The sequence below is a fragment of the Sinocyclocheilus anshuiensis genome, unplaced genomic scaffold (assembly GCF_001515605.1).
Source record: "Sinocyclocheilus anshuiensis isolate Anshui unplaced genomic scaffold, SAMN03320099.WGS_v1.1 scaffold1003, whole genome shotgun sequence".
NCBI classification, from domain to species: Eukaryota; Metazoa; Chordata; class Actinopteri; order Cypriniformes; family Cyprinidae; genus Sinocyclocheilus; species Sinocyclocheilus anshuiensis.
In genome coordinates, this window is record NW_015542495.1 from 449577 (window position 1) to 473686 (window position 24110).

General features: G+C 38.7%; 2 protein-coding genes across 2 annotated transcripts in view; one reads left to right on the plus strand and one right to left on the minus strand.

The window, feature by feature from the left end:
* Positions 1-2468: 2468 nt before the first annotated feature.
* Positions 2469-15090, plus strand: LOC107694144 (ras association domain-containing protein 8-like). The gene is made up of 6 exons (XM_016493749.1): positions 2469-2760; positions 10945-11124; positions 12688-12783; positions 12849-12865; positions 12950-13079; positions 13225-15090. The coding sequence occupies exons 2-6, from the start codon at positions 11013-11015 to the stop codon at positions 13344-13346; spliced, it is 477 nt and encodes a 158-aa protein (XP_016349235.1). The 5' UTR covers positions 2469-2760; positions 10945-11012; the 3' UTR covers positions 13347-15090.
* A 3929-nt stretch (positions 15091-19019) lies between these two features.
* Positions 19020-24110, minus strand: part of LOC107694177 (protein asunder homolog) — an 8648-nt gene continuing 3557 nt past the window's right edge. The window contains exons 8-17 of the mRNA XM_016493799.1: positions 23508-23627; positions 22892-22984; positions 22727-22816; positions 22409-22587; positions 21865-22029; positions 20900-21054; positions 20467-20697; positions 20198-20337; positions 19367-19502; positions 19020-19274 (exon numbers count right to left, since the gene is read on the minus strand). Coding sequence (XP_016349285.1) covers positions 19238-19274; positions 19367-19502; positions 20198-20337; positions 20467-20697; positions 20900-21054; positions 21865-22029; positions 22409-22587; positions 22727-22816; positions 22892-22984; positions 23508-23627 — 1346 coding nt within the window. The 3' untranslated portion in view covers positions 19020-19237. The remainder of the gene's footprint in view (positions 19275-19366; positions 19503-20197; positions 20338-20466; positions 20698-20899; positions 21055-21864; positions 22030-22408; positions 22588-22726; positions 22817-22891; positions 22985-23507; positions 23628-24110) is intronic.

Consider the following 24110-nt stretch of genomic DNA (forward strand, 5'->3'; position numbering starts at 1 on the left):
ATTAAGAATGTTGAAACCGCGCTAAACAAATTCAAACAGAAAGAATGAACAAAATCATGGAAACATAAAATTGTTCTGGTTTCATAGTGTAACACAGGGGTGCCCAACCCTGCTCCTGGCAATCGACTGTCCTGCAAAGTTCAGCTCCAACCCTAATCAAACACACCTGAAGCAACTAATTAGGGTCTTCAGGATAACTTAAAAATTAAAGTCAGGTGTCTTTGATTAGAGTTGGAGCTAAACTTTGCAGGACAGTCGATCGCCAGGAGCAGGGTTGGGCACCCCTGCTCTATACTATACATGTAATTTTACATTTTACAATAGTAATATTTATCCTCATAAACTAATAGATAACATGGAATCAGTTAAAATGTTTGTCTTTAAAGATTAAAAACTAAAAGATCCTATATAATCTAGAAGAAAATTTCCCCTCAAAAAGAAAATTATGACAACCGACACATTTACTATGCTACAACACACAGTCACACATTATAAACATTACCTGTTCGTAAGCAGATGTCCATCATTATGGCTAATGTCCATATGTCTTGGAAGTCTGTACAGTCCAAACACTTATTCCTTATTCTGTAGAGGAAAAACATAAATAATCAAAACAAGATACATAAACATACACTTACAGTGGTGGCCAAAATTATTAGAACACTAGTATTTTCACAAGCTAAAAAATTATTTCAAGTCAGTTATTTCTATATTTTGCTGTAGTGTGTCAGTAGGAAATATCAGTTTACATTTCCAAACATTAATTTTGCCATTAATTGTAATAATCCAGTGAGATTTTTGTTTGCACAAAGAGTCTGACAATAGCCAGTGCTCCACACAGAGATCTGATCTCACCATCATCTAGTCTGTCTGGAATGACATGAAGAAACAGAACAAACTGAGACAGACTCAATCCAGAAGAACTGTAGCATCTGTAGAACTGTAGCTTCTGTTATACACTTATACAGTGTTACATTTCAAGAGACAACTTACATTAGTAGACACTAAGCTTTCAAATGCACGATTTCAGATGCATGTACTGGCATATGCTCAAAAACTGTATATATATATATATTTACTCACACACACACACACACACACACACACACACACACACAGTGTATACTGTGTATTTTTAGTATGTATATATAAATACAAACACATGCATGTATATATTTAAGAAAAATATGTTATGTTTATATATTAAATATATTTATATATAATATAAAATATACGAATATTAATATATAAATGTATAAATGTGTAAATATTTTCAATATACTGTATGTGTATTTATATATACATAATAAATATACACAGTGCACATACATATATAATGTAAACAAAAACTTTTATTTTGAATGCGATTAATCGCGATTAATGGTTTGATAGCACTAATATATATGTTTGTGCTTACGCCCCTAGTGGAGCGGATGGCAAACTGCACTTCAGTATCTAGCTAGCGGAGGAGTTATTTTAAAGCCTTTCTCCCGTCACTGTAACATAAAAATGAATATTTTATATGAGTTTGGGTTTGTGCTTTCAGGAGGCTTCTGCTCTTAACGCCTAAGTGTCCCAGATTGATAGTTTGTTACGCGCTACCTGTTACTTTTCTCAACGCTGGTGTGGTGGAACCAAACAGCCGTTTATAATTGCAAGAAATTGTTTGTATGTGTGTGTGTGTGTGTGTGTGTGTGAATGGATGTATATTTTGTCTATTTATGGACAGATGTATATGTATATATGTGCATATGCATATCTTTAATTATTATAGTATTATTGAACATTTTTATATTTGTTAATATTTGTTTTTAAATTTCTCTGGTATTTTGTATTTATGTTTTTTTTCTGCAATTCAATGTACTTTCTGCAATAATTTAATCTCAGAAGGCTATTGCTAAGCAGAAAAGTAAATAAACTTCAAACTTCAAGTAATTTCAAGAGATTTAAGGCATTAGTATTTCAGCAAAATGGAGCAACTATAAGAATTATAGACAAACACACACACACACACACACACACACACTATAAGAATTCTAAAGTGAGACACACACAAAAACCTTTCATGTTTCAAATGTCAAGGAACAGCTTATTTAAATATATAAATAAACAGAGGAATTTGTTCATTTAATTAACTATATATTAAAATAAAAACATATTAAACTAAATGAACGTTGTATGATACTTAACAGTTAATAAATGCACATCAAACGAATAGAAATGGGTGTGATTCATTCATATCATGCTGAATGCACTTATTAATAAATAGTATATTTATTATCGATAATGAATAGTTAATTGGTTAAAGATGTGAAAGCGTTAACAATTTGTTACATTAATAAAATCCACAGACTTTGCCAAATAACCCCTAAACGTGCGGTACATGCAGTGTGTGTGTGTGTGTGTGTGTGTGTGTGTGTGACTGAGCAGGCTTGTTCAGTGTGGGCTGTGCAGCTTTAAAGTGCTCGCTCCATGATGCCTTGCGGTGTCCCGCGCACTGTTTTTACTCGTGTGAGAGCAGAGCTGCCGCTGCTGCTGCTGCTGATGTAACGGGCCACACTGACTGAACTTCAGCGAGCGGACCCTCCTAACGGACCTCAACCGGAACCGGACTACATTTACGGACATCGGACGAAGGGAGTCTTTACGAAACATTAAAAGGAAAACCACACCATCTGCTTAAATCTGGGTTCTCTGGCGGAGCGAAGTAACAGACCCGGACTGAGGATTGTGGCGGTCTGGGACTGCAGATACACGCAGGTACGGAAATTATATGAAATAAACCGTGTTTTGGACCGTCGTGAAAGCCCGAGAGATGGGCGACATGTATTTCATGTGTTTTCATGGGGCATCTTGAAATAATTGCGACGGGACGCGTTACATGAAGGCGCATGATGAGAACAGACGCATGACACGATACTGTGTGCAGTCAATGTCAGTGCTTTTATCAGCAGCCCAGATCTACTGATATGCGTTTCAACGGGGTTCATGACAGTGTGATGGTCAGTGTTTTCCACCAGATCAGCAGCAGGCCTGCAGCCCCTCCTAAACTTACGAACATACAGCACTGCATCCCATAAACACTAAGGCTTTATAGTAAGTTTAATTAATGAGTCATTATTAGACATTATAAGGGAGACTAGGGCTAATTGTCACAGTGGTTGTTTCTGATTATTCATAAGGTTTTGAATCAAAACGTGTTAAGCTATTTAGGGTCCATTGTGACTTACAGCATATAGTTTACAACATGCCCCTCTATTGTGTATTTTCGTAAACCTTTAGTAAAACATTCACTGGAGCAAAAGTGCGACAACCAGCCCTCACTTAATGGTCATCAGATTGGTAGTGTACATTGAAATATGAATGTGTGAAAATATTTGAATCAAATTTTCCTGAAATGCATACAAATAGTAATATTTTGTGAGACTTCTGATTCACTAGCTTCTATATGTAAATAACTAAAACACTAACAAAGTGCAGTAATAAATAAATGTAGGATATTGATAATAAAACAATAAAATAAAAAATACTCATTTGCAACATCAAGCAGCATAACAGACTATTTTTGTACACCTAAAACAACTAGAAGTGGCTGATGAAAAGTTAAAAATGCCACACCTGCTCTTATGTTAAAAATAAGGTGGGTAGTAAATTACATTATATAATGAATTAGGCATTATATAAAGTTATGAACTGAACATAACTCTGGCTCCAACACCTTCGAAGTTTACTTAATGTCATACAAACTGCAAAGTTATATGCACTCTTATTAATAGATAAGACTGTTTTTGTTAAGCTGATTTGATTACATAAACCGACTATCAGAACTTACACAAGAATATGCAGTAGAGGCCAAACTGTTGCCTTTGTTATTAAGGTAATGTGCTTTACAGCAGGTTTGAATTTCTGTTTAACTGCATCAGATTTTTCTCCATGTCCACTCTCTCAATTTTACTGACAATTATGATAACTTCACCCCTCATTTCAAAAGCTGCTTGCTTTCAGATATTTTGTGTGTGAAACCAAAGGGTGCCTTCTTACTAAAACTGTTGTCTGTTAGGGAAACGGGCTCTAGACCACATTCCAGAGGCATCTTAATATCACGTATGATGATCTAGAACAAATAACCAAGGGAATATTTAATGAACACATTGCTTATTTCTTGGTCAAAATTGAACTGTTAGTTGAAATTTTTAGTACGTTAGTTCATTTTCAACATACAGCTTTCAACCACTCCTTCAGACGCAGCAGGCAGGGCAAGACCCATCAAAAATAGACCAGACAGAGTCATCTTAGTAGTCAGGATATTGTGCAACACAGGATTTGTATGTGTATTTTTTAGCTTTCGGACACCACCTTCCTCTGCCTCACTTATAGATCTGTTTACGCATGCCTCATTCATAGAAATGACTCACTCACAACCGATTACACATGCCTCAGCCACTCATTACACACAGTCTTATATGACAACGGCTGGCTCATCAAACACCCACTGATCAAATCTGCTGACCGTGGATATCATCAGCGTGCTAAATAACTCCAGAGCAAGACCTACCAGATGAAGGGAGAAGAAAGCAATAGAGAGCTGAGTGAAGGCGGACGGAGTAGACAACAGTACAGAGGCAGTAAGACAGAACTGTGCTGACAGATGTACATGTAAAATTATGAATAAATGCATGGCAATGCAGATCAGGATCTGATGTAGGCTGCAGAAAGCTGTTCTGTACTTTTGATGGGGTACTAGTAGGCAGACGAGATCTGCACCCACCGATTTCCAGTTCAATAAAACGCCAAAAATATTTGGTCTGTGCATACAGTATGTGTGTAACCACAGGACACAGACAGAGTTCACAGACAGTTCACTTCCCTCTTTTGAACCCACACTGTCCAACTCAAGGAAATTAAGGGATTTGTCTGCTGTGCAATAAGAAAATAATGACTGTTTACATGAAGGTTAGGGTATGTGCACTGCACAATATGCGATTAATTTTATAATCAGCATAGTATAGACACTGCACGCATACACAATTTTTCTAACTGCACATACTATGTATGTTCAGCTTATTTTGCACTAATTAGTTTGTCTGCAAAGCGGCAACGCTGCCTAGACTGTTGTTTTACTGTCTAAAAAGAAACGGATAAGCCAGAACAACAACAAATTATTGGTGACCAAACAACTAAATAATTGGTACTTTCAGTGACACCTCAAATTGTGTTGCGGAGAGGTGTGCTATTACTTGACTAAGCGTTCAGATTGTTAGAAGATAAATATGGCGAAATTAACACGGACTTGTCTTGCACTGAAGGAAGGACACCAGTCATTTCTAGGAGCCAGAATATCAAACATACTTAAAAGGATAGTTCGCACAAAAAATAAAATCTGTCATTAATTACTCACCCTCATGTCGTTCCAAACCCGTAAGACCTTTTGTTCATCTTCAAAACACATACAAATAAGATATTTTTGATGAAATCCGAGAGCCCCCGGCTCCCACATCAGCAGCACCACATGCATGCGCCGTGGTACTCTTGTGAATATGCGTCAAAGACTGACACAAAAGAGAAGAAATTGTTGAATAAAGTCATTATTTTTGTTTTCTTTGTGCACAAAAAGTATTCTCGTAGCTTCATAACATTATGGTTGAACTACTGATGTCACATGGACTATTTTAACGATGTCCTTACTACCTTTCTGGGCCTTGAACATGTTAGTTGCATTGCTGTCTATTGTCTGTAAAAAATATCAAAAATATATATCAAAATAAATATATCAAAAGATATCAAAAATATCTTTGTTTTCTGAAGATGAATGGAAGGTCTTACGGGTTTGGAACGACATGAGGGTGAGTAAATTATGACAGTATTTTCATTTTTGGGTGAACTATCCCTTTAAGGTGTGACCTGGGCCTGTAAGCAACAACATTGAAACCAACCAGAACACCCTAATAAACACAGAAAAACATTAAAAACTACTCTGAACACTTTATACCATATAGTAGTGCAGTAGAATAACTACAAAACCCTGGTATTGTGTTGGTGAGGTTTTTTTTCTATGGACAAGCTTTTAGAAAATGTAAAAATCTAGTTTTATATTGTTTAAACGCCCATGCAATGGCAAAGGTCACTAGCAATGCCTGTCAAACTATCTAAAGAAAACATCTCACAAAGGGTTGATTAAACATAATTCTTGTATTAACAATGAATGCCGAAGGAAAATGTTTTAGAGAGAAACAAGATTGAGCTCTCTCTTGCTCAAAAGCAGAATTTTAATTTGGTTCAAATAACTATATAAACTTTTTTGTTGACCTGCAAGGTATGCATATATCCGGCATTACCTTCCCCCACATTGTGTGTGATAAAGCCAATTACTGTGACATATTCACCTCAGACTAAAGTTACTTTGAGTTAATGAATCGTACTCAGGGTTTCTCATCCTCAACAGATGCTCTACTGACAAACAATTTCATTTTAAATGGGTTCAATTCAGTGTCAGTTCGTGACTCATTGGTGCGTTGTTCAGCTGGGAACCCCTGACAGGACAAAGTTTTACAGAGGGACATGGACAAAAGTTAAAATAAAGAGATTGTTCCTTAATTGCTGGTGTTTGTTGGTTCCCAAGCCGGTCACAGCCAGCCATGTGAGAAATTCACAAATCTGCGAAAGCATCACTATGGAGATGGATTGTTTGTGTCCAGTCATACTGTGAGGCATGCAGGGGTGGGCGTCTCTCCAGCGGACCTTTGTGTTTGTCTGGACCCTTGTTAGAACAGCCCCCCACTACAGTCCACACACGCCGTTAGGGTCCTGAGGAGTTTTTCAAGTGCTGTAGATAAAACTCCGAATTACAGCGACTGAAAGGCTAGACAACAGAGCAAGCTTTCATCTCAAAAGCAGACCTGTTGAAAGATCTGGAATATGTTGTACTGACCCTAGTCAAGGTAGACACCATGTTTAATCTGACACAAATTTTGCTGAATAAACAATCGACACTAAATTTTACAACAAAACAACATATTGAATGGAGTGTACTGCCAGCCCTCACCTCTTAGTTTTGTGTCAACAAATATGACAGCTAGCCTGAGTAGTTTTATAAACTTTAATAAACTGTTATATTCAACAGCCCTGAGTTAGTATAGCAGAATGGATGTACATAATTGACATGACAGAGCATGTGAGAGTGCTACAGCATGCAGGGACCGTTACACCCGATGGGGTTACTGTAGCATACAGCCATATGTGCTGTGCTGATCTGTGTTTACAGACGTCAGACGTGAGTCGACTGGAATGTGAGTTTAGACGCATTACGTCTCCTTTAGCAGCTGTCTTGGCTGTACCTTACACTGACAGGCCGCCAAAGCCTTGAGTTCGTTAAATTTAGCCCCAGGTCATGGAGCCGAAGCTCGTCTGGGGCCGATGCCTGTATCATGTATATACAGTTAAACACAGATTCTGTAGCTGACACATAATACTGTTGGGGGGTAGGGCTTGATGCAGTGTTTAAAACATACAAGAAAACAACTGTATGCTGCTTTGCTGAACGGGTAGGACTGGACTGAACTAACAAGCTCATGAGAGATTTCTAAAGCAGAAGTGAATGATTACACTTCCTGGCCTGATGTCTCTGCCCAAGAGAGACTGATTAGAACATGAACGCACACCAGGACAGAATTAAAACAAGATATTTAGAAAATGTGAGTGATGCTTCCCCATGCAAAAGCTAGGATGTTGTGGGTGGCTTCCAGGCAGTTCTAAGTTGTTTTAAGTGCTTTTCAAGGTGGTAACTAGGGCGTTCCTTGTGGTTGCTATAGATGGTTGTGTACTGGCACAAGAGAAAAGAACCCAACCCTCTGTCTCTGTTATTCTTGCTTGGATACCTACTTCAACTTGGGATTTCCCAAAATTGGTAATCTAACCATTTAAAGTTGACATGAAATGGAAATTTACCCTATTTTGTAAATGTATCTTATTCATCTTATTGAGAATGATTCACATTGGCTGGCCATCTACAACCATTTAGTTTACTTAAACCCGCTTTTTTTTTTATACGACAGACTACAAGCTTGCATTCAGAACTGCCTCCATTCAATCAGCAACTGATGGGCAGAACCAAGTCCCCGACCTTCCTTTTTTTTTCCTTTTCGATTTGTTTCACTGCTATGTACATCACAATAAGGAAGAAGAGATCTGTCGATACTGTCTTTACTTTACAACTTTAAAACATCATATCGCACCCTTCCTCAATTGGTTTCATAATGTGAGGTATTACAATATCCATGGCACAAATTTAGGGATGATTTCTGTGCCGGAATTTAATACTTAGGGGTTTGCTAAAACTGTATTTCCGTAGTGTTGACATATGCAGATACAGATATCCATCATGCATATCAGCTGGGTGTGAGATGGCATATCAAGATATTGCCCACTGCCCATCAGAGGCCACTTCAGATTTCAGCAGCCCAAACACTCCTGGAGACAGAGGGAATGAGAGACAAACAGAGGACTTTCTCTCTTCACAACACACACACACTGAAAGACTTATTACCTGTCAAGGGTGTACAGCTCATCTCACTTATCCTTTATGAGTGCGTCTCATGGGAGTGGGCGCCATCCATACTGTTCACACAGGCCTGTTTGGACCAGTTCTTCTGCTTGAGTGGTTCATGGCTAAATAAATCACTCTGATCACTCAGTACACTACCACAGAGGACAAGAATCAGTCTATACTAAAGTTTTCCTTAACAATAAAATGAAGTAAATAAAACTTGCACAACAAAAAATAACATTTATCTGACAACACATCTGAAATTGAGAGCTTTAAACATATATTCTGTGTGGTATTTGTGTATGCTTTGTTTAATTTATCTTTTAATGCAAGGGTCTTAATCTCAAAATACCTAGCTAAGAGTGTTCTCCATTGGGGCAGTTGATTAGTTTATTTTTTTCAACTGTCTATTCTGACTATACATAGCACTGATACATATACGTGAGTTGATGCAAACGAATGAATTCACTCCTATCAGACTGTTAAATCAAAAAAAAAAAATAATAATTTAATCAAGTCAGACAGGCAGAATAAAGTGGTGGGGTAGGTAAAAACAGGATGTCCATCAACTAGCCACAATCCTTAAGAGAACAACAGGATAACAAAAGGCCAAACCACAGTGAAAATTGATTTGCGATCCGGATTTGAGGATAATAACAGATCAGGGCTTGTGTGAGCAAGCTGGGAGTAAAACTTTAGCACTGCAGCACCCAAACCCTCCCTTCATGAGGAACTAAAGATGCCATCTGCCAGACTGACACTATGGATGGAGTATCATAAAGAACCAAGTGCTAGTAAGGTCACTGTTATTGAAGAATACAGAGAGGTATTTATGATTAAACCATTCCTTATGTAAGCGGAATTAGCACAAACAGTTTTACTCTTAAACCCTTTTTTTTTTATACGACAGACTACAAGCTTGCATTCAGAACTGCCTCCATTCAATCAGCAACTGATGGGCAGAACCAAGTCCCCGACCTTCCTTTTTTTTTCCTTTTCGATTTGTTTCACTGCTATGTACATCACAATAAGGAAGAAGAGATCTGTCGATACTGTCTTTACTTTACAACTTTAAAACATCATATCGCACCCTTCCTCAACTGGTTTCATAATGTGAGGTATTACAATATCCATGGCACAAATTTAGGGATGATTTCTGTGCCGGAATTTAATACTTAGGGGTTTGCTAAAACTGTATTTCCGTAGTGTTGACATATGCAGATACAGATATCCATCATGCATATCAGCTGGGTGTGAGATGGCATATCAAGATATTGCCCACTGCCCATCAGAGGCCACTTCAGATTTCAGCAGCCCAAACACTCCTGGAGACAGAGGGAATGAGAGACAAACAGAGGACTTTCTCTCTTCACAACACACACACACTGAAAGACTTATTACCTGTCAAGGGTGTACAGCTCATCTCACTTATCCTTTATGAGTGCGTCTCATGGGAGTGGGCGCCATCCATACTGTTCACACAGGCCTGTTTGGACCAGTTCTTCTGCTTGAGTGGTTCATGGCTAAATAAATCACTCTGATCACTCAGTACACTACCACAGAGGACAAGAATCAGTCTATACTAAAGTTTTCCTTAACAATAAAATGAAGTAAATAAAACTTGCACAACAAAAAATAACATTTATCTGACAACACATCTGAAATTGAGAGCTTTAAACATATATTCTGTGTGGTATTTGTGTATGCTTTGTTTAATTTATCTTTTAATGCAAGGGTCTTAATCTCAAAATACCTAGCTAAGAGTGTTCTCCATTGGGGGCAGTTGATTAGTTTATTTTTTTCAACTGTCTATTCTGACTATACATAGCACTGATACATATACGTGAGTTGATGCAAACGAATGAATTCACTCCTATCAGACTGTTAAATCAAAAAAAAAAAATAATAATTTAATCAAGTCAGACAGGCAGAATAAAGTGGTGGGGTAGGTAAAAACAGGATGTCCATCAACTAGCCACAATCCTTAAGAGAACAACAGGATAACAAAAGGCCAAACCACAGTGAAAATTGATTTGCGATCCGGATTTGAGGATAATAACAGATCAGGGCTTGTGTGAGCAAGCTGGGAGTAAAACTTTAGCACTGCAGCACCCAAACCCTGCCTTCATGAGGAACTAAAGATGCCATCTGCCAGACTGACACTATGGATGGAGTATCATAAAGAACCAAGTGCTAGTAAGGTCACTGTTATTGAAGAATACAGAGAACCCTCCCTGCACAAGGCGCTAAAGTCTGCCAGACTGACACTATGGATGGAGTATCATAAAGAACCAAGTGCTAGTAAGGTCACTGTTATTGAAGAATACAGAGAGGTATTTATGATTAAACCATTCCTTATGTAAGCGGAATTAGCACAAACAGTTATTTGGTCTTTCAAGCAGTGATAAGAGCGGCATGCAGACCAGAGAGCTTGCAACGGGTGCCTGCAGAGGTGAGGAATGACATCCAGATGAGAGGCATGGAGCTGAAGGTATGGGTGGATGGAGTGCAGCGCATCGTCTGCGGGGTCACAGAAGTCACCACATGTCAAGAGGTTGTTATCGCTTTGGCCCAAGCAATAGGTGAGTCACTAAACACATTGTACCCTAATCATCGAGATCCAAACGGTTTTGGTCACTTTTGCATGCTCAAAATACAATCTGATTGGTGAATAACTTGTTACACAATGGTACCATTTTTAACAGAACTTTTTTCATGTTTTTTTTTTTTTTTGGCATGTTCCCTTCCAAGCTCCCTCCTCCTTTGTTCTTCCCTTCCACTGTTTTTTACGCAACATAACCCTCACTATGGTTGTCTCCTTGACAACAAGCCCTCTTTGAGATCAGAGATGGGAGCAGTGAAATGCAGTATTGTCCCTTCTAGTCTCAAGAGTTCGACCCTATCACCCCATACTAGAAAAAATGAGACCATTATTTCATCTTATTCCATTATTTCATGAATAAGTGCAATCTCTGTGCCACTGAGGCGCCTGGTCTCTGAGGAATGTCGGATGAATTTCCTTTGGAAAGTTAAATCTTTGTGTCGTCATGAGCTTGTATGTCTGCTTGCTACTCTGTTTAGCCATACACAGTTTTATTAAAGTCAAAGTATGTAGTGTAGTGTAATGTTAAAGTATTTTATGCCTCGTTCAGGCTGTCAGCCTAAATTTTTGTGCAAATCCTATTGAAATCCAATCATATATATATATATATATATGTTCTGAACGGCAACAAACTACATGAAATTTTTGCTAATCCGTTTTGAGCTACATTCATACGTGGTTTGGATTCCTATTCAAATTGCATTCCTGGAAATCCGTTTTAGTCTGACGGGTCAGATCGGATTTAGCGTATGCCACGTAAAACGTAAACATGTCAGACGTTTTTTGTAGAAAACATGCTTAATGTCTTTGCAGAAACAAGCTTGTGTTGTTGCAAAGTGCAAGTCATGCGGAAAAAGACAATTTACTGCTAGTGTACGCACCTCTTGAGTTTTGAAACCAGCAGAGATGGCAGCACAGAATAAAATCGCACATTCCAGATTCCTGCATTTCTGCCACTGCCTCATAAGATGAAATATAAAGCTGCGTGATAGCAACATAGTCATGTCGTAAGACAACGTCTGTTTTGCAAACTGTATTGTTGTTATTGTTGTTTTTAGTGTAGGCATAACAATGCAGTGGCATTGCCATAGAAACCAACGCACATTCCGTAAAACGAAACAGCGCTTCTGGACACACAAATTGGATTCGGTTCGATACACTGTGTGGATCGGATTGCAAACAGATATGCACTAAATCGGATTTAAACTGACAGTCTGAACAAGGCTTTTGTCCTATCAACTATATGCAAGTCATTGATAGGTTCACTCTCTAAGAGTGTAAAAGATATGGCTCAGCTAATAAACGTGTTTGTTTGAATATCCTGACAAAGCAACAGAGGCTCAACCGGTGGCCTGATTTTGGGGCGGGACTACTTGTTTGGTTGACTAATGACAGATAATAGGTAAGGGAAACAGGTCAATATAGTTGGAGGAATGTTTGGGAAACTTGTTTGAATACAACCATTGTTTTTGCAATTTAGATTTTTTTACGCTAATGCAGAAATTGCACTTCAAATTGCTAATGTAAAAGTATTGTCTTGCAGGGCGGACAGGTCGCTACACGCTGATTGAAAAATGGCGCGAGACAGAGAGGCACCTGGCGCCCCATGAGAATCCTGTAGTCTCTCTGAATAAGTGGGGTCGGAAATAACACAGATACACTTGTATTAAATTCTAGCACTAAATTCTATCAGAACTGTTAAAGTAACAAATGATAGTACGGCAGGTTTTGGAGCATACTCTTTTGGCCCTCCTCTTTCTTTAAAAAAAATGTGAAAATTTTTCCATTTTGATTGTTTCATTTAGGAGAGAGAGCAGGAGCTGGAACAGTTAACTAAGGAGCTGAGGCAGGTGAACCTTCAACAGTTTATTCAACAGACTGGCACCAAAGTAACAGTTCTACCAGCAGACCCTGGTGAGGAGGAAGCCAACACAGGTACAAACATATATATTGTCTGTTTTGTTCTTCATTTAATCTAATGTAACCAACCTGTAATGTGTGTTTCTAAATTCTAAAGCACAATGTGTCCATTTTAAAGTGTACTTTACAAGTAAAGTCACTCTTTGTTTTATCTCTGTAGAGTCAGAAAATCAGTCTGGATCTCTGAAGCGGCTTGGATCAGCTCGACAACTTCCCGCTGACCTACGAGCTCTGCAGAGCCCGCTGAACACGACCTTTAACCCAGAAGGCATCTACGTCTGATTTTGCACTGGGCATCAACATTTAAACACAGTCTGCACTTCCCACATGACTCATACTCCCTAGAATTACAGAGGTATCTGTTGTTTGCTCTACAGATTCATCAACAAACAGCGAGTGTTTTTTTACGGTGATGATTGCTTCGTCTTGATGGCTGTTTGACTAATCCAACCCAATCAGTGCTTTCTCCAAATCCTACAAAGACATCTCCAGCTGAATGTATGCTCAGTTTCACTGGACCCAAAGCGCAGTAAGGCTTTGAATATGTCTTGAACATGGCAACTACTGAACTCAGACAGAATACATGCTGCCTCAGCCTTCGTTCAATCCATCAAACTTCTGGTGCAAGTTAGAAAATGCAGCATCATGATGTCTTTCATTTCTAGAATGTTTCTGAATCTCCGTAAACCTCATACACGATGCGATTATGCAAGCAGAAGGAATTTTAAGGAGATGCAAAGAGATCGTTGAGGATGATAAATTATGCAGTTTATATTTTATGGCTCATAGTCGTGATGAAAGCTCATAGTAAGGGGTGGGGTTTCGCCTTAGTTTGCACTTTATTGGCCAACACATCTGCTGTGGAATTTTACTGAAATCTTAAAAGCTGAAGAATCATTTTCTGCGTTTGATTGCGCTAATCAGGAAAGCAGGTGCATGCAATATTTTAAAACCGTGTGAGAGTGAGTAAGAGAGGTGTTTTTGCATGAAAGCAGCTTGTGGCAAGTGAAATTTGGTACCTTTTAAAATGAAGCAATGGAACCTGGTTTTGTGCTGAACAGCTTAATTTTAAAAGGAAGCCTTTTAAATTATGCAAGTACAATGTAGTTACGCACAAGTCGTAATGACTGGCCTAGATCAACGTGTTCTGCTTAAGCTTTCAGTGAACCTTTTTGGCCAATAAATGCATTTTTATTTCTGACACTGAATATTTAGTTTTATTTTTTTATTTAGCTGATCCCACTAAAATCCTTATCTAGAGTTGTCTTTTTTCCCACATACTAGCAAAAATCACATCAGTTGCATATATTTTAAGCAAATCTTTTTTAGAACTTTATTTCTTATCAAACCAAAGTGTTCTGGAAGTCATGAATATCTGCATGAATGTAAAGATTTTTAAGTGTATGTGCAAAGGGAAGCAGCTCCAAAATATTGTTGATGACATGATTTTTTTTTTAATTGTTTAACTGTAGTAGCACCTGCTTCCCTTAAAGCTACATTCACACAGATGCAAAATGACTTCATTTATTTTTACATTTAATATGGACATAAGCAAGGAGCTCTTGGAAGTGTGTATAAGTACTCATTTATATTTGCTGTAGTAGCTTCTGAATTTGTTTTTATATTTTTGTTAACTGGTTAGCTTACTGATATTTTTTTTCCAAAAACACTATTTTGCCAAAAGCCAGTATTAACATGATCTTCATGGATGACTGAATCATTTTATTTTTTAGTAAAACAAAAAACAGGTTTGGTTTAAAGCGCTGCACATCATGCTATACATTCAAAACAAAAACCATCTGCTTCTACATTTATTGAGGATTTTAGTAGAGTAATTGAGTAGTCGTGTGTTGATTTCACACAGAACTGGTGCTCGGATGATTTGCAAACGAGCATTCGACTGTCTGAATGGCGCATGACTTGAAGAACAATGTCATCTCTGTGTGACGAGGGAAACATTTGAGAAGCATGCCTTACTAAAAAAAAAAAAAAAAACGAAAGTTGTAAATAGCATATAGCAACATATCAATAAGTAGCAAAGAGGACTATTTTTAACATAGATAAAAAAAATTGCACAGCGTTCTCTAAACAGCTAAAATAAACGAAATATTTTTATTTTTTAGCATTGTTAGGCTGCATGCACTGATGTTCAGTTTTAAGCTTGTGTGAGGGGTCTGAGGATCCACCTATGGCACTTAATACAGGTGTATTACTCAACTGGGCTGTATTAAGGTGTAACATGGACTGTGCTAAATGCCTGTATAAATATCTGTGCAATTGTAACAGGCTTGAGGTTTGGGACTGATGTGTGTGCATTAGAAATTAACAGTGTGCATTCTATCACCTGCTGCTATGCACATGGGTGTGACTAAAATATTAAGCTCAGCTGAAAGTTGTTAAAATCAAATGACATCATGGTTTGATATCTCTGGATCACAAGTTTTAACCTTTAATGCAGTACCAAAATTCCTTTGAGCAACAGACTTCGATTCAGCTATATTTTTAACAAATTATGTTAATTAAACTACATCCTTCTTGAGAAGTGTCAGATGCCTGGAAAACACATTGAAATGATTTATGTTGACGTTTATCGAGCAGCATAAACTATTTATGCCATCAGTGGAAAAGGTGCAGTAACACTGTAAAATATGAAATAAATTTAGAATAAAGCATTGCTGTTTACGGTGTCTTTTTTTTTTTTTTTAGGTTGTGGCAGTCAGCAACCTAGAACAAATATGTTTACATGTGCTTAGCAAAATTCTTACACAACAGGTCAATTGTGTTATTCTGTGTTTAGCTCATTTTTGGTAGAACAGATTTAGTGATTAATTCAGCCTGGCAACAGTTACAAAAAGCAACCACAAAGCTGGTTCTAAAAATATCAGAACAGTTCCAGTCTCAGCTTAATGAGTGTGTCCAGCTGGTTAAAGACCTGACTAAGTTCAAACACCTTGATTTCCCTAATGGCTTCCCAGCAGAAGTCTTAGCTGCAGGCACTGAGAATGCAGAGAGTAGCCTGGGGCAGTTATTTTGCCCTGTTGGATGGATTTTACTCAGATCCAATGACTGCAGGCTCCTTCAGTGCAGAGGTGGAGAGTTCTGCTGAGAAAAGAAGCACTGCATGCCAGGAATCAAATCCCACATAAACAATCACTTTCACCTCTGCTCAATATGTGCACAGAGTCTGACAGCAAGCATTAGGATCGCATATATCAACACCACCAGATGCCTCTTCCTCACTGGAGTCAGAAAACTCGACACTAACTTCCTCTGTCCTTGAACAGATTGCTCTTTCTGTTCATTACAGAGTCAAAACACATCCACACTTTTGAAGCGTTTTTTTAAAGGTAGGATAGGCAATTTCATAGAGGCTAAAATTAGCAAGCTAGCTTTGAAAGCATAATATCCCACCCTCCCTGCAAATCACTCTCCAAAGCCACACCTCCTACCTTTTTTAAAGGTAGGATAGGCAATTTCATAGAGGCTAAAATTAGCAAGCTAGCTTTGAAAGCATAATATCCCACCCTCCCTGCAAATCACTCTCCAAAGCCACACCTCCTACGAAACACATGAACACGCAGTTAGGCAGACCAGAGGCTAACCAGCGACACGATGAAAGATCAAAGCATTGGTGGAGGGTAGAATGCAATGCTGGCAGATTACCTCATGGCTCATTCACAGGTGAGAAAACATTACGCAAAGCGCATAATATTACAATAATAACACCTTCCATTCTTGCTCGGTCTGCAACATGGAACGCGCTGATTACGCATCACGTGCGGGAACATGGTGTGTAGATGTATGCAAATATATATGCTGAAAAGTAGGTAGGACAGCCTATTGTAGCCCTCGGATCAAGGGATATAATTGGACGAACATTTTATGGTCTTACGCTTTTGTGACTGCTATCGGAATGTGAACATTCTTTCAACCAGCATAACAAAAATGTTTTTTAACCAAATCACCTACTGTAGGACAGCCTATTGTAGCCCTCGGATCAAGGGATATAACTGGACGAACATTTTATGGTCTTACGCTTTTGTGACTGCTATCGGAATGTGAAAAAATGTTTTTTAACCAAATCACCTACTCTGCCTTAAGTCTTGCATGAGCCTGTCCCAAATGGCACTTTTTATATGGACTCCTAGCTTTTCCTTATTGATGTCTATGGCCCTGTCCCAAATGGTACCCTAAGCCCCTGTGGTCTTCCTCAAAGTCCAGATTTTGTGACGTAGTGCTGCATTGACTGCTGGGTAAGAATGTCAGTGGGCCCAGATGAAGTGCATATTGAGGGCACACATCAGTTGCAAAGAATTGCTGTTGAGCACCTTTCTAAAACCTAAAATGACAAATGGGACACTATGATTGTGTTGACTTAACAGATACATGCTCATGGGGGCCATTGTGAGTCCACGAGCACATTAAATGAGCCATTTGGTACAGTCCATGACTCCTTAGGTACCCCTTTGTCATTTTATGCTTCCAAGGTGTGCTCAAAAGTGCCTTCATATGGCCACAATGAACATTTGCCATTACATCACCAAAATGTGGACTTGGATGAGGACCACAGGGACTGAAGGTGCAATTTGGGAAAGGAAATGTCCTGATGAAGCTAACAAAACATGTTGGAATCGGGGATTCATGAAAAAAAAAAAAGTGTATTTACCATCCCTTGATATTTCCGGAGGTAAGTGGTGATGCTTTCTGAACATCTAAGTGATATACAGTACAGGCAAGTACATAAACTATGATTAAGAAAATAAGCATTAATCAAAGACCATTTACATCGACACAAACATGAACATTAACAGTTTACAATTTCTTTATTCTGTTTCAGAATATTACAGACTCTTTGTACAAACTAAAGCATATAAAAAGTGTGTCCTTATAAAACATTGCCTTTCTCTTCTTGGTCTGACACAAAACCAGCATCCTGGCAAAAATATCATTTGATATCATGCCAAAGGTCACATCACATCCTCTCAACAAATCAATGATCCTGCAGAGATGAGAAGAGGCGTGTTCCACACATCATCTGGTGGCTTTTCCATTCTCATGAACATCCATCCTAATAAACAAAACACAGTGAGTAGACAAACAAAATGACTGATTAATGTGATCACAGGGTACACAGTGAGACTAACAGTGAGGTCAACACACCCATTTTCTTCTTTCAGATGTTGGTAAAGTTCAGCCTTGTTATTGACTGAACTTAATCTTCCTGCAAACTCCTGATGCTTCCTGGAGTTGGCTTGAGTGATTCTATTAGTCCAAAGGGTGAATAGAGACACAGGACCTGCAAAAGAAGAGACCATATTTAACATCTGTTTCTATTTGTCATAGATCTGATTGGCTGTCCAGATTTTGTGACGTAGTGCTGCATTGACTGCTGGGTAAGAATGTCAGTGTGGGCCCAGATGAAGTGCATATTGAGGGCACACATCACTTGCAAAGAATTGCTGTTGAGCACCTTTCTAAAACCTAAAATGACAAATGGGACACTATGATTGTGTTGACTTAACAGATACATGCTCATGGGGGCCATTGTGAGTCCACGAGCACATTAAATGAGCCATTTGGTACAGTCCATGACTCCTTAGGTACCCCTTTGTCATTTTATGCTTCCAAGGTGTGCTCAAAAGTGCCTTCATATGGCCACAGTGAACATTTGCCATTACATCACCAAAATGTGGACTTGGATGAGGACCACAGGGACTGAAGGTGCAATTTGGGAAAGGAAATGTCCTGATGAAGCTAACAAAACATGTTGGAATCGGGGATTCATGAAAAAAAAAAAAGTGTATTTACCATCCCTTGATATTTCCGGAGGTAAGTGGTGATGCTTTCTGAACATCTAAGTGATATACAGTACAGGCAAGTACACAGACTATGATTAAAAAAATAAGCATTAATCAAAGACCATTTACATCGTCACAAACATGAACATTAACAGTTTACAATTTCTTTATTCTGTTTCAGAATATTACAGACTCTTTGTACAAACTAAAGCATATAAAAAGTGTGTCCTTATAAAACATTGCCTTTCTCTTCTTGGTCTGACACAAAACCAGCATCCTGGCAAAAGCATCATTTGATATCATGCCAAAGGTCACATCACATCCTCTCAACAAATCAATGATCCTGCAGAGATGAGAAGAGGCGTGTTCCACACATCATCTGGTGGCTTTTCCATTCTCATGAACATCCATCCTAATAAACAAAACACAGTGAGTAGACAAACAAAATGACTGATTAATGTGATCACAGGGTACACAGTGAGACTAACAGTGAGGTCAACACACCCATTTTCTTCTTTCAGATGTTGGTAAAGTTCAGCCTTGTTATTGACTGAACTTAATCTTCCTGCAAACTCCTGATGCTTCCTGGAGTTGGCTTGAGTGATTCTATTAGTCCAAAGGGTGAATAGAGACACAGGACCTGCAAAAGAAGAGACCATATTTAACATCTGTTTCTATTTGTCATAGATCTGATTGGCTGCTGTACCTAATAATGTCACATTCTGACTTGCCTGTTTATTCACTTGGGATGACGACCTTTCTGACTTGGCTTGTAGCAGCTAGTCCTGACCATAAAATGATGCCGTGCTGTACAAGTAACTTGACTGTTCTGACGTAGCTGACGCTTCTTTTACTAGTTTTCTCGTTAATAGGTGTGAGTGTTAAAAAGCATTTATCACCATTGTAAATTGGACCAGGAGCAGCCAGTGCATTTAAGTGTGTGTATTCTTTTAGTAGAACATGTTGGTGATCTCACACTGTATCTTGTAAAGCTAGGTTTAGGCTTTTAGATTAGGAGCATTCATACATCACAACATAGCAGCTAGTCCTGACCATAAAATGATGCCGTGCTGTAAAGAGTCACTTGACTGTTCTGACGTAGCTGACGCTTCTTTTACTAGTTTTCTCGTTAATAGGTGTGAGTGTTAAAAAGCATTTATCACCATTGTAAATTGGACCAGGAGCAGCCAGTGCATTTAAGTGTGTGTATTCTTTTAGTAGAACATGTTGGTGATCTCACACTGTATCTTGTAAAGCTAGGTTTAGGCTTTTAGATTAGGAGCATTCATACATCACAACAGAGGATTGATTTTACAATAAAACATAAATGTGAACCTTTAGATTTCTCTGGAGGCTGTTGCTCCTCTGTAGCCAAGCGTGGTTTCTTGTTCAGGGGCTCCGGAGAATCTGGTGAATCTTTGATGATCTCACATTCACTCAGTTCATCCTTCTCTCGTTCCATTACTCCCTTCAGCCTGGAGGAAGAAAAAGGACACATACATTAGAAACACACACAGATCAGGAAATCCACAGTCATTAATCTACAAGCTGCAGCTTGATGGATGTAAATTGTGAATGTCAGCATCTTGTTCACTAACACCAACCTCTCGGAGTCTGTGGTCCAGCCCTTCTCCTCTGTGTCCTTGCCATTTTTCTCAGATTTGTCCTCTTTGTCCTCTCTCTTTCTTCCCCTTTTTTTCTTTTCCTCCTCCTCGGGTGGTTTGCTCCGGCAAGCGCTGATACAGTCCAGCACACGCTGATGCCGCTCACTGGTGCACAAATGTGCTTTTACCAACGTCTCCAACTCATTCCACATGATTCGATACTGCTCATCACTATTTACATAAAAACATCAGCCTTAACATACATAGCAAACATGTATTGGCAAACTAATGAAATCTCCATTTCTGTTAACATGCCGCAAGCAGCTGACAGTGTAGGCAGTAGATAGCACGGCAGCTCACTAGGTTTTGAACCAAAGCCACACAGCAAGACAAACTGAAACCTTTAGATTGAATCATGATGTGATATTCTCACCGTTTGGGTCCTTTTCCTCTGGAGCCTACAGTTGAGATGGGCAGAGGGTCACTCTTCCTCTCCATATCAACAAGATTATAGACTGTTTTCTGACAGGTCAGCACATCTTCATCTGTTAGAGTGTCCTTCACTATGAGGTTAGCTAATGGTACCACCTGAAATATACACACAAAAATGACCCCAATACCCAAAAATACACACACAAAATAAAACCTCAAGCCCCCCCAACCAAAAAAAAAATCATTCAAAACAGGATTTCATTGCAGAAAAGAAATACTCTGATTAAGTGCTTAGCATTAAGATACGTGGTTCTCAACCTTTTTTGACTTGAAGGCCACCCACTAGACCCTATATAATCTCACATTAACAGAACTATATATTTATTAACCACAATACATTTTGTGAATAAATTAGTTATTAATGGGAGGGGATATGATTTCAGTTTATCTTGATTTAGTTTAAAGGGATAGCTAGTTCGCCCAAAAATTAAAATTCTGTCATTAATTACTTATTAAATAGTCATTATTTTTGTTTTCTTTGCACACAAAAAGTATTCTCCTAGCTTCATAACATTACAGTTGAACCACTGATGTTACATGGACTATTTTAACAATGTCCTTACTATCTTCTGGGCCTTGAATGTGTCAGTTGTGTTGCTGTCTATGCAGGGTCAGAAAGCTCTCGGATTTCATCAAAAATATCTAAAATTGTGTTCTGAAGATGAGCAAAGGTCTTACGGGTTTGGAACGACATTAGGGTAATTAATGACAGCGTTTTTATTTTTGGGTGAACTATCCCTTTAGGCATTTTAAGTTAGATCATTAAAATTCATATTAAACATAAAAATTATTATTATGACATATAATTAATATACTAGAATATAGTAAGTCATCTTGTATCCTCCTTGAAAGTTTGTGGAGGGCCCATAGTGGTTGAGAACCATAGATTAAGACTGTGTCCCTCACCGCCTGCATGTTGAAGATGGTAGTCTGGGAGATGATCATTGGCCAGTATCGTGTGTATCGTTCGAGTTGAGATTTGGCTCTCTCGACTGGAGTTCTGCCTGCTGCATCTATCATTGAGTCTGGGAATGGAGCAAGACGATTCTCACGCATAAACTCACCAAAGTCCTGCAGACAAATATTAAGAAGATTTACTCTGCAGCCATACACAGGAAATATAATTGCATCCCTATACAATGCTGCTGCAATTTCTGTAATTACGAAGTGACAATTTTCTACTAGGGTATCAACGTCCTCAAATTTGTTGGCAACACGCATTGCTGCAAATTGGATCCATTTGTGGCTTTGCTGTAGTGAACTATGAAATGCTTCACCACTACTAATGTACCTCTATAACTATGTTTAACAGTTTTAGCATCTGCCGTTTTGCTTGTTAGTTTACAAAGCAAGTTGCAATTAAAAGTTTGTAGGTTGGAACGTCGTAATTATGGCAATGACGGGGATGCAGCAAAAGTCTAGGAAGTCAGGCAGTGCTTGTTGAGCTTACGGTGATACGGTAATCAGTCACTCGTCCACCGCAGCCCTCGCTGATGGAGGGTGGATCCTCCAGTGTGGAGCGTGTGCTGTTCAGAACATGCAGAAAGATTTCTCCTCCATGGCTGCTCAACATGTGACTGATGATCTTTGACCCTGACTTGCGAGGCTGCTCTAGCAGCACAGAGCGACCTGAGAAGACACCAGACAAAACTGCATGTACTTCTATAGTTTCATATCACTGAGACGCTCTGTCTCTGATACCAAAAGTGAAACATACAGTATATTCAATAAGAAAAAAAAAATGAATGGTGGAACAAAGGACACACACCATTCAACAGGAAGTTGGTAAGGCAGGAAGATGGCCTGCTGTTAACGTCTACCGGAGAAATGCGATAGGCCCCTGTGCAGTAATGCAGTTCTGTAAAAAGAAAAAAAAAATCATGAATCTGTCATATGAAAGAAAGAAGAAAACTTCTCCCACACTTCCACTCACCTACACTGTTGGTGCGTGGAGTGCACCATTTGAGAGTGACGGTTTCCTTCAGCCCACTGTCTCTGCTGGTGCTGCCGGCCATGTGCAAATCACCTACACACCAAACATGAGAAACATGAATAACATTCCTCTAAACTTCTCATTTTACATTCCACAAAACAGTGTTGGATTTATATTACTATCCCTTTAATTAAATCTATTTATTTCAAAGGAGTTTATACTGTATATGTAATTATGTTCTTTTACATTTTTAGATATATATGCAAAAAAAAGTCTCATAAATACTGATAAAATCACACTAGTTTTGCTGTAGTGTAATTGAAATTTTATAAAAAAATCTCAATTTCTAATTATTAAAAACTGTTATATATTATACTCACTCATTAATGAGAAGTTATTCATCAGATACAATGTTTGTTGTTGAAAACATTAATTTATGATTTGTTTTATAAGCTTGCATTCCACCAAGTCAAAACTGATGCGGAATGCAAAAATGATCTCCAATTTTTATGCACTGTAAGGGTTAAGAACAGTTGCTGTGGTCTAATGTCCAAATGCTTTAAGCAGTGAAATGAAGGCTGTGTTGAATTATTGATGCAAGGGAATGATCACTCACCACTCTTAATAAATTCCATATGCGCATCTCGATGGTGAAGAAGCTCAACGTCGTAATTTGCTGAAGTGTTAGCATGCTGCTCCTCCTTTACACACACACACACACACGGACACATACACACACACACACACATCAGCAGCTGGGCCTCTACACAACTAAAACACCACAATCTACTGCTGCTTTCATGTTTGAAGAGCACAGATTATAACATAACTGTGCCCTCACAGATCTGATGTCCATGAAGGCCTCAGAGTCTCCCAGCTGGTTCATATGCAGTGGAGATCAGAGGCTGTAAGCTACAAACAGAGCTTACGCACATTAAGAACAGGAGAAGACAGGAGAAGGACTGAGGGAAAACAGAGAAGGGTGGACTCCATGGAGCAGGACTTTTCATCCCTGGGGTCACTGGTCTCAAACACACATCCTAAAACCACTGCGTGTTTCTGCAGCTTTTAAAAACACAAGCGACCAATACAAGAAAACACACTTTACATCCGGCCACACCCAGCCAGGGTAAGATACATCACCCAGGAAAAAGAGAGAGAGAGAGAGAGAGAGAGAGAGAGAGAGAGAGAGAGAGAGAGAGAGAGAGAGAGCGAGCTA

Excerpts from the sequence above, each read along its gene's own strand:
- LOC107694144 (XM_016493749.1), top strand. The coding sequence starts at position 11,013 with ATGAGAGGCATGGAGCTGAAGGTATGGGTGGATGGAGTGCAGCGCATC. Across the intron at positions 11,125-12,687 it reads CGCTTTGGCCCAAGCAATAG|GGCGGACAGGTCGCTACACG; the intron begins GTGAGTCACTAA and ends ATTGTCTTGCAG. Across the intron at positions 13,080-13,224 it reads TGAGGAGGAAGCCAACACAG|AGTCAGAAAATCAGTCTGGA; the intron begins GTACAAACATAT and ends TTATCTCTGTAG.